Below are 10,229 nucleotides of genomic sequence, written 5' to 3'. Positions count from 1 at the left end.
CAGTGTCTGTTGGAAAGCAGACTGAACCAGGTTTTCCTCTAGGATTTTTGCCTGTGCTTATTGTAGCTCTATTCCATTTCTGGCAATGACAAGCATACACATAACATGATGAAGCCACCACCATGCTTGAAAATATGAAGAGTGGTACTCAGTGATGTGTTGTGTTGGATTTGTCCCAAACATAACACTTTGTATTCAGGACATAAAGTTCATTTCTTTGCCACATTTTTTGCAGTTTTACTTTAGTGCCTTATTGCAAACAGGATGCATGTTTTGGAATATTTTTATTCTGTACAGGCTTCCTTCTTTTCACTCTGTCAATTAGGTTAGTATTGTGGAGTAACTACAAGGTTGTTGATCCATCCTCAGTTTTCTCTTATCACAGCCATTAAACTCTGTAACTGTTTTAAAAGTCACCATTGGCCTCATGGTGAAATCTCTGAGCGGTTTCCTTCCTGTCTGGCAACTGAGTTGGGAAGGACGCCTGTATCTTTGTAGTGACTGGGTATATTGATACAGCATCCAAAGTGTAATTAATAACTTCACCATGCTCAAAGGGATATTCAATGTAAAAAAAAATGTTTTGTTGTTTTGAAAAACTTCCTGGTCTTTGTGGTTTAATCTGTGTTTGAAATTCACTGCTCAACTGAGGGACCTTACAGATAATTGTATGTGTGGGGTACAGAGATGAGGTAGTCATTCAAAAATCATGTTAAACACTATCATTGCACACAGAGCGAGTCCATGCAACTTATTATGTGACTTGCTAAGCACATTTTTACTATTTAAGGTATTTAGGCTTGCCATAACAAAGGGGTAGAATACTTATTGACTCAAGACATTTCAGCATTTTTTATTTATATTAATTTGTACAAATTTAGAGAAACATAATCCCACTTTGATACTATGGGGTATTGTGTGTAGGCCAGTGAAAATAATCTACATTTAATCAATTTTAAATTCAGGCTGTAACAACAAAAAGTGGAATAAATCAAGGGGTGTGAATACTTTCTAAAGGCACTGGTTCCTTGAACCCTCCTCTTCCCTTTCCTATTGACAATGTGTATTTGTGGGCAGATACTTGATGATCTTTTACTCATTTTCTAACATAAAAACTTTTTTGTGGTAATGTTTGCCATGTATAGTTGTGTAATATAGATAAAACACATTCTTAACATTAACATTCTTTATATTTTTCCAAATTTCAAAGGAGAAACGTAGAAATTCGATTGCTAGTGGTTGATATTTTTTTTTTACACTGAGTGAAAAGTTTTCTAAAAATAACAACAAAGCTTGATAGGATCACATTTTTCCTTCATAAAGCTTTTGTTGTCTTTTCCATCTCACCATTGTTTGCTTGAGGAGAGAGGCCTGAACAAAACGAGAGGGCAGCTGTCGTCAGATTACAAACTAATCGCCAGGGCAGACTGCAATGGGCACTATTGACAGAGACCTTGGCAGACAAAGGCTCAGGGTGTAATGTGGATGGGAAATTTCAATTCAACATCTTTCATCATGTCTAAGTGAAATCAATCATGAACAGTCATAAAGATACGGATCCTGTGCTTCCTTGATAGATCAATAGATCCTAGCCTCTTGGTTTGCGCCTTTTTAGAATCACTTCTAGAGGTCACACCCGTGTCACAGTCTTCCAATCGGTGCAGTGTTGTTTCATGGTCTCTCTCAGTTAATCCTACAGTACAATTGACTTGACATAGAAGCCTGTGGGTTTTCTTCCTTATGGCACTTTTTTGTCAGTTTGTAAATCTGTTCATCGACAGCTCTACTCTCATTAGTCTGTTTTGACATGTTATTGTAACACTTAATAATGTAAACAAACATTTGACAGTCAAACATAGGAACGCTTTCCTTAATTGTACTTTAGTTTTATATCATAAATGTTTTGCATTACCTCACACCTGTTTGAGTTCCGATCATCAGAAGAGATACACTATCATTACTTAGACAATAAAGACTAAATAAACACTGCTAATGTTGTCTCTGCTTCTTCAATACTGTCTACATACAAGTATAAGGTCAGTACGCATCCGAATATATGACTCTTTGTTCTTCAACATCCAAACATAATGCTGTGAGGTGGTGGGTAGAACAATGGGGACAGTAGACAACTCCCAAATCAATGCGGTGAGGGATGTGCTCCAGTAAATAAAAACGACAACATCATTCTACAACATCGGCATCATTTTGCCCAGTCACTGTTCATTGTCCTGTTTCTCAATTGCAGACAGTGCATTTTTCGATTACAACTATAAGTGTCCAAAACAATAAATAGCTGTGAAAAATACAGCTCAGTATAAAAAATTATCTGAAAGATGAATCATTGGAGGGTTACTATACTTTGGTGCAGGCCAAGGTAATTGTTGTGTCCATGCGTAAACTCTCATTCCGCTCTCTTAATTCATCCTCCATGTTTTCCTGCACGCTGTCCTTTCGTCTGCGCCGCGTGAAGCCTTGGAAGCTGGGGGAGATGGGTAGATAGCGCAGGTAGCTGACCTTCCTAACGCAGCTCATTCCAACGGGGAAGTCATAAATACGCATGTTCGCTGAGCTTCCCCCACTGCTCTCATCAGCCTTCCAGTTCAGCAGCCCTCTCTCCTTCCTGGTGCCTGTTTAAACCGCACGCACAAGCATACACACACAAACATACAAGCAAACACACAATGCCACATAAACAAACATTGGTAGTTACAGGCAACCGTTGCGCTAAATTGAAAGATTGATGTGATACCATGGTGATATCGTGGTGACACATAAACAAACACAAAGCAACTGATGATCTCTTTGATCAGTGTGTGACAAGGTGACTAGTAGCTCATGTTAATGAGATGAGGTTTCACATTCTCACATAGCATGCATACCTGGGATGGTGTTATCCAGCGCAAACGCCAGGAAGCCTCCGACAAACATCTCCGTGGTTAGGAGCACTGTAAGGATTTGATCCACCTCTGGAACTCCTGAGCAGGGCAATAAAATATGTATTACCAAGTTAATGATCCTAATCGTTATTCATAACATCAACATATTTATCCATACTAAAGCTTCATCACAGTCTAAGTGTACACACTATAAACTCTAAAGCCACTCCTACACTTCCTCTTAAAATGGAGATGTCTTTTCATATCAGTAAAACCATTTTCAATGTGCAGTCCACCTGTTTGGATGCAGCCGGGATGCAAGTCTAGGTAATTGGGCAACATTAGGCCAAAGAACATGGAGAAGCCAAGGACAAAGAGATTCCTAGATGAGTTGAGGTCTACAGTCTGCAGGTTGGACAAGCCCACAGCCGTGATCATACCTGCAAGGCATAGACAACACAAACAACAGAGGGGTGGATAAGGTTATTATTGTCTCATTTTGATCTAGTTATCTGTGTTTCTAGCTAGACATATAATTTCCTCATCCCGTCTAAAATAGAGGTGAGCTTTCTGTGATCATACTGCCCCCCCGTGGGTGAGAGAGAGAGGTGACGCTGTGTGTGAGATCTCTGTTAGGAGGTCAGTGACTCACCGAACAAGGTGCAGAACATGCCGCCTAAAATGGGGTCAGGCAGCGATGCAAAGAGGGCAGTGAATTTCCCCACAGTTCCTAACAGGAGCATTATGGCCGCACCGTATTGCACCACTCTCCTGCTTCCTACCTGTGTGTAGAGAGACATCGTACAACGTGACTCAATGTGAACTGTACAACCTCTAGTATCAACCCATTGTTTATTAATAATTATTTGCATTGTGGCAAAGCGCTTGCACTGGAGATCATGTTAATAAGCCTTTATCTGTTTCAAAAATATAATATTGCTGATTCCAACTTGAACTAGATTTAAATACAGGATTTGGGATTACATATCTAATCCGTGTTTTCAGTACATAGATTAAAGACAACATGTCTGAGAACAATCTGGGGAGTGGCTTAGGGGCCAAGGGGGTCATATCTAGACAGAATACAGTTTATGTCAAATTTACATCAAAAGCGGAAACATTTAGCATTTTAGCTAACCCTTTTCCTAACCTTAACTTAAGTCTCCTAACCAGCTACGTTACTTCTCCTAACCTGCTGCGTAAATTCTCCTAACCTGCTACGAAAATTCAATTTTGACATAAACTGTACTCCATCTAGTCAAAACCAGTTGAGGGATTAAGCTTCCTTGCCTTAGTGATTCCCAGAACTCCAATATTGGGACTGGAGGAGGTGGAGCCATTTCCTGTACCCAGCAGTCCTGCTATAATACAACAAACACCCTCTGTGAAGATACCCCTGGTATGGGAAAGACATGACACAGACACAAACATACATCAACACAGGCTACTGATGCTTGACAATAAGAGGGCATTCTAGAACATAGGTCCCCTGTCAGAGCCTTTATTAGAAGTCTAACCCCTGGCGTAGAAGACTGATGCACACCTGTTGATGGCATGGATAGGTGGCGGGGGTGCCCCAGAGAGGCGGGCACAGGCGTAATAGTCCCCGATAGACTCTACAATGCCAGCTAGTGTGGCGCTGAACATGCCCAGCACTCCGGCGATGGTCACCGTGGGCAACCCCCACTGACCTATCAGGGACACACAAACACCAGAAGTCAGAATCCTCCTCCTATGCGGCAAGATGAAAGGCATTGGCAATGGATGACAACTCAGATCATTTCCCCATTTAAAATGATATACAGTGCATTTGGAAAGTATTCAGACCCCATGACTTTTTCCACATGTTGTTACGTTACAGCCTTATTCTAACATTGATTTTTTTGTCTCTTTTTTTCCCCTCATCAATCTACACACAATACCCCACAATGACGAAGCAAAAACATCAAGGATCTCTCTGTACTTTGCTCCGTTCATCTTTCCCTCGATCACGACTAGTCTCCAAGTCCCTGCCGCTGAAAAACATCCCCACAGCATGATGCTGCCACCACCATGCTTCACTGTAGGGATGGTGCCAGGTTTCCACCAGACGTGACGTTTGGCATTCAGGCCAGAGACTTCAACCTTGGTTTCATCAGACTAGAGAATCTTGTTTCTCATGGTCTGAGAGTCTTTAGGTGCCTTTTGGCAAACTCCAAGCGGGCTGTCATGTGCCTTTTACTGAGGAGGGCTTCCGTCTGGCCACTCTACATTTTAGTCATTTAGCAGACGCTCTTATCCAGAGCGACTTACAGTTAGTGAGTGCATACATTTTCATACTCTACCATAAAGGCCTGATTGGTGGAGTGCTGCAGATATGGTTGTCCTTCTGGAAGGTTCTCCCATCTCCACAGAGGAACTCTGGAGCTCTGTCAGAGTGACCATCAGGTTCTTGGTCACCTCCCTGACAAAGGCCCTTCTCCCCCGATTGCTCAGTTTGGCCGGGCGGCCAGCTCTAGGAAGAGTCTTGGTGGTTCCAAACTTCTTCCATTATATAGACAGGTGGGTGCCTTTCCAAATCATGTCCAATCAATTGAATTTAGCACAGGTGGACTCCAATCAAGTTGTAGAAACATGTCAAGGATGATCAATGGAAACAGGATGCACCTGAGCTCAATTTAGAGTCTCATAGCAAAGGGTCTGAATACTTGTGTAAATAAGGTATGTGTGTGTTTTATTTTTAAAAGATTTGCTAACATTTCGCTTTGTCATTATGGAGTATTGTATGTAGATTGATGAGATTCCATTTTAGAATAAGGCTGTAACGTAACAAAATGTGGAAAAAGTCAAGGGGTCTGAACACTTTCCAAATGCACTGTATAAGGTCATTCTAAAGTTGCTAATAAATGACCAGTGTCATCCACTTTCTTAACTTGACCCTTGATCTGGCTCATGTGTCCAAACTGCCCCATTGTGTGAGATAGTGGAGGTAATGCTGGCCTCTTACAGGGATAAGGGACCCGGAACCAGGGGGAGAGGGTCATGATGTCACCACGGGCGTCGGTGCGTGCCTTCTGCCCGTACTGGCTGGGGTCACTGGGCAACACGTCAGTCAGGGTCAGGATGTAACACAGCAACCACACCAACATGATGGCCATGATGATCTGAAGACGGCTCCACAGACACACAGAAAGAACAGGGGAACAACATAACATGTCACGTAACAGAATCATAGGGATTCCAACTTTCCAATATTCCAAGTTATCATTTTGGATGTGCCTACTAGTCTGTGCCATATTTCCATTTTCATCAGAAAGCTAATACTTGGCTTTAACATAATGGTGAAATGATCCCTGTGGTCTGTGTCTGTCTATCACAGTGAGTCATTTCTATAGCCCGGCAGTGTCCCCATGACCTGTCGGGCATCACTCACTAAGGCAGGAGCACAAGAAGGCAGTGCAGTAAAGTGTTCCTCAGACTCTCTTATAACAGCTCAAGATTTGGATGACGTGATGTGCTGTGAATGATTAGCCTGATGTATTTATGATGAACAATAGACCATGCCCCAACATGAGAACGTCTCACATTAGTACGACCAGAATAGGAGGGCTTTCTAACATCCCTGTGAGACAGGATGGTGTGGTGTGTTGGTTCTAACCGGGAACATCTTAAAGATCTGGACCCTGGCGGTGCTGAAGCCTTTCTTCCTGTTGTAGGTGAGGAGAGGGAAGGACCAGTTCCTCAGGTACTGAGCAAACAGTACGATGAGGAAGATGCACCTGGGGAGAGGCAGTGATATAGCTACACCGTAACCCAGTCAAAGACATCAAACAGGGGGAAAAGGTCATTACGTTAATAGTATGTGATTCAATCAAAAAGCTTCAATGGACCTTGGACGTAAGACGATAAAGAGTCTCAAGCCCAAAACAAGGTGAACCATTTAAACTAAAGAAGTGCGGAAGAGAGGTAAGGAAAACATGCCGCACACAATAATACAACTCAAGACAACATAGTTGGATCTCAAGTGTAAAAACACGAGAGGAGAGGAGAGGATGGAGAGAGCAGAGAGAAACCAGGGAGGAGGATACATTACAGAGCAGAAGGGAGGATGGATTGTGCTCTTACAGTGCCGAGAGGCCCCAGTGAGAGCCGGCTCTGTCCCCGGCGGTCTGGAAGACAGACAGGCCGATGAGGGACACGGTGGGGGTGACGGTCAGTGGCCCGATGTAGTCCAGCAGGAGACCAGGGAGACCCACCAGCCCGATGACCACCTCCACCACACTGGACGCAATGATGGCACCCTGGATCTACAGAGGAGAGAGACCGACTGTTATTATCATTAGGTATGTCTAGGACCACCATGTGACCTGACCCGGACAAACGATGGGTCCTAGTTATGTCTACATGATGTCTCTGTTAATGTCAATCAAAGTGAGAGATGCTACAGTTCAGAAGGATGGACCCCAAGATGGAGGCTCACTGAGAGATGCTACAGTTCAGAAGGATGGACCCCAAGATGGAGGCTCACTGAGAGATGCTACAGTTCAGAAGGATGGACCCCAAGATGGAGGCTCACTGAGAGATGCTACAGTTCAGAAGGATGGACCCCAAGATGGAGGCTCACTGAGAGATGCTACAGTTCAGAAGGATGGACCCCAAGATGGAGGCTCACTGAGAGATGCTACAGTTCAGAAGGATGGACCCCAAGATGGAGGCTCACTGAGAGATGCTACAGTTCAGAAGGATGGAACCCAAGATGGAGGCTCACTGAGAGATGCTACAGTTCAGAAGGATGGACCCCAAGATGGAGGCTCACTGAGAGATGCTACAGTTCAGAAGGATGGACCCCAAGATAGAGGCTCACTGAGAGATGCTACAGTTCAGAAGGATGGACCCCAAGATGGAGGCTCACTGAGAGATGCTACAGTTCAGAAGGATGGACCCCAAGATGGAGGCTCACTGAGAGATGCTACAGTTCAGAAGGATGGACCCCAAGATGGAGGCTCACTGAGAGATGCTACAGTTCAGAAGGATGGACCCCAAGATGGAGGCTCACTGAGAGATGCTACAGTTCAGAAGGATGGACCCCAAGATGGAGGCTCACTGAGAGATGCTACAGTTCAGAAGGATGGACCCCAAGATGGAGGCTCACTGAGAGATGCTACAGTTCAGAAGGATGGACCCCAAGATGGAGGCTCACTGAGAGATGCTACAGTTCAGAAGGATGGACCCCAAGATGGAGGCCCAGTGGCAAGAGGCAGGAAGTACCTCTCTTATCCTTGGGTGCCAGATGTGGGAGGTGTTCAGAGGAAGACTCCAGTTCCCATAAATCTCCTCTGTGGAAAGACAGACACAATAGCACATTAGTGAGGTTCTGTCTGTGATTGGGCCATGTTCTTCTGATATAGGATGGGACTGAGAGGGGCGCACCTTCAGGGGGACATTTCCATCTTTCCAGTCCTAAGATGGCTTGGGCAGGGATGAGGAAGGCAAAAGCACTGGCCTGGAAAAGAGGTAACCTAAACATGGAAGATAAAAAAATAAAAATAATAATATGCCATTTAGCAGACGCTTTTATCCAAAGCAACTTACAGTCATGCGTGCATACATTTTTTTTGTGTATGGGTGGTCCCGGGGATCGAACCCACTACCTTGGCGTTACAAGCGCCGTGCTCTACCAGCTGAGCTACAGAGGACCGCATGTTACACATGCATGCCAAGCATTAGAAGACACACACACACACACACACACACGTACCTGACTCCAAATGTGGTCTGTATGAGTGTGGTGATTCCCACGCAGGTGAAGATGGTTCCCACCAGCTGACTGACCGTGTACTGGTCTTGTCCCACACACATGGCCTCCGCCAGTAGGAAGGGCACAGCGATGGTCCCGCTGAAACACGTCAGGTAGTGCTGCGATCAAAGACACAGTGTTAATCACCATGGATAAGAGAGAGAGAGAAAGAGAGGGGGAGGGAGAAACAGAGGGAGGGGGGGGGAAGAGATATACATTTGGGGGAAAGGGCGCACACAAGAGAACAAGAAAAAAGATACAGACAGAAAGGTGGAGTCTACTCATAAAACCATTCATTTAAACTAAGTGTGTGTGAGAGAGTGGGTGTATTTGTGTACCTGGAGGCCCAGTAGAATGCAGAGGTACCACGGCGGGACATCCTCTATGGTGTAGATCATGTCAAAGCCTGGCTGCTGCTTCTGCTGTTGTCCCTCTGTAGACAGTTTCCCCCCCTCAGCACCCTCCTCTCCCTCTGCAGCCAGTTTCCCCCCCTCAGCACCCTTCTCTCCCTCTGCAGACAGTTTCCCCCCCTCAGTACCCTCCTCTCCCTCTGCAGACAGTTTCCCCCCCTCAGTACCCTCCTCTCCCTCTGCAGACAGTTTCCCCCCCTCAGCACCCTGCTGCTGCTCCTCTGTCTGAATCTGGACATCACATCTCTGAGAGGGAGGACAGAGACATTTACACATCCAAAGTAACATTGGGTAACTTGGCATACACACCGTTTGAAAGTAGAGAGTCACATGATGTTCAACAACTGGGAATATTCGATGACCTCTCATTCATCATACAAATATACCTTATATGGCACAAGATTGTCACCCACGTGATTCGTCACTGTCCCATACTGCCTTGCCATCTCCACTGAAGCCAACCGTCAGGCACATGATGACCTGGGTGTCACACCTATTTGAATTGACCTCTCTACGAATGATCAACATGGGCCTGGATTATGTTATAACCCAGAAGAATGTCACCGTGACCGTGGCCAGTCGTCATGGTTCTTGGAGTTGACTGTTTTGAAAGATGATGCAAGAGGAGCTCTTCCGTGACTAACTCATCAAAGTAGACTGGATTTCTTTCTAAACCACAGGTCAGAGTTTTGGCACTGGTATCTAGGTTAACAGCCTTGGTCTTTCAATAAATTCCATTCTGATCAAAGTATCATCTTTGCATCTTTGTCAGAGCCAATGTTAGAACTGTCTTCTACAAATCAGTGTCTCCACTTTTGCTATGAGGTATTGTGTCTTTAATCAATAGCCACAAATGTCCTGCAAAAGCATGGTTTCAGATATCAATCCAGAACCACCCTCCACAAGTTGTTATTCAATCAGACGTCATGGCAGTAAATCCCCTAATCTGAGCATGGTAAACACCTTGGTCATTTCACCCCAAAGGTAAACAGAAATACTTCGAAAACATCCAATGATGCAATATACTAAGTGTAAAGTTGAATTATTCAAGTTTACAGAAAGAAGGCCATAGCACACTAAGGACCAGTGGTGTAAAGTACTTAAGTAAAAATACTTTAAAGTACTTAAGTAGTTTTTTTGGGTATCTGTACTTTACTATTTATATTT

General features: G+C 44.3%; 1 protein-coding gene across 1 annotated transcript; it reads right to left on the bottom strand.

Annotated features, from left to right (window-relative positions):
* Positions 1-803: 803 nt before the first annotated feature.
* LOC121580087 (solute carrier family 23 member 1) lies at positions 804-9,137 on the bottom strand (the record flags this gene model as incomplete). Its single annotated transcript, XM_041895143.2, has 13 exons — positions 804-2,627; positions 2,880-2,975; positions 3,173-3,316; positions 3,529-3,658; positions 4,167-4,272; positions 4,420-4,567; positions 5,863-6,019; positions 6,514-6,634; positions 6,981-7,162; positions 8,124-8,191; positions 8,286-8,374; positions 8,614-8,771; positions 8,991-9,137. Coding segments are annotated over 13 exons (1,821 nt in total), but the record flags the coding sequence as incomplete, so codon positions are not given.
* Positions 9,138-10,229: the final 1,092 nt, after the last annotated feature.

Source organism: Coregonus clupeaformis, chromosome 13, assembly GCF_020615455.1.
Source record: "Coregonus clupeaformis isolate EN_2021a chromosome 13, ASM2061545v1, whole genome shotgun sequence".
Lineage (NCBI taxonomy): Eukaryota > Metazoa > Chordata > Actinopteri > Salmoniformes > Salmonidae > Coregonus > Coregonus clupeaformis.
Note: the sequence above shows the minus strand (reverse complement) of the source record. Positions and strands in the feature narration are given on the sequence as shown.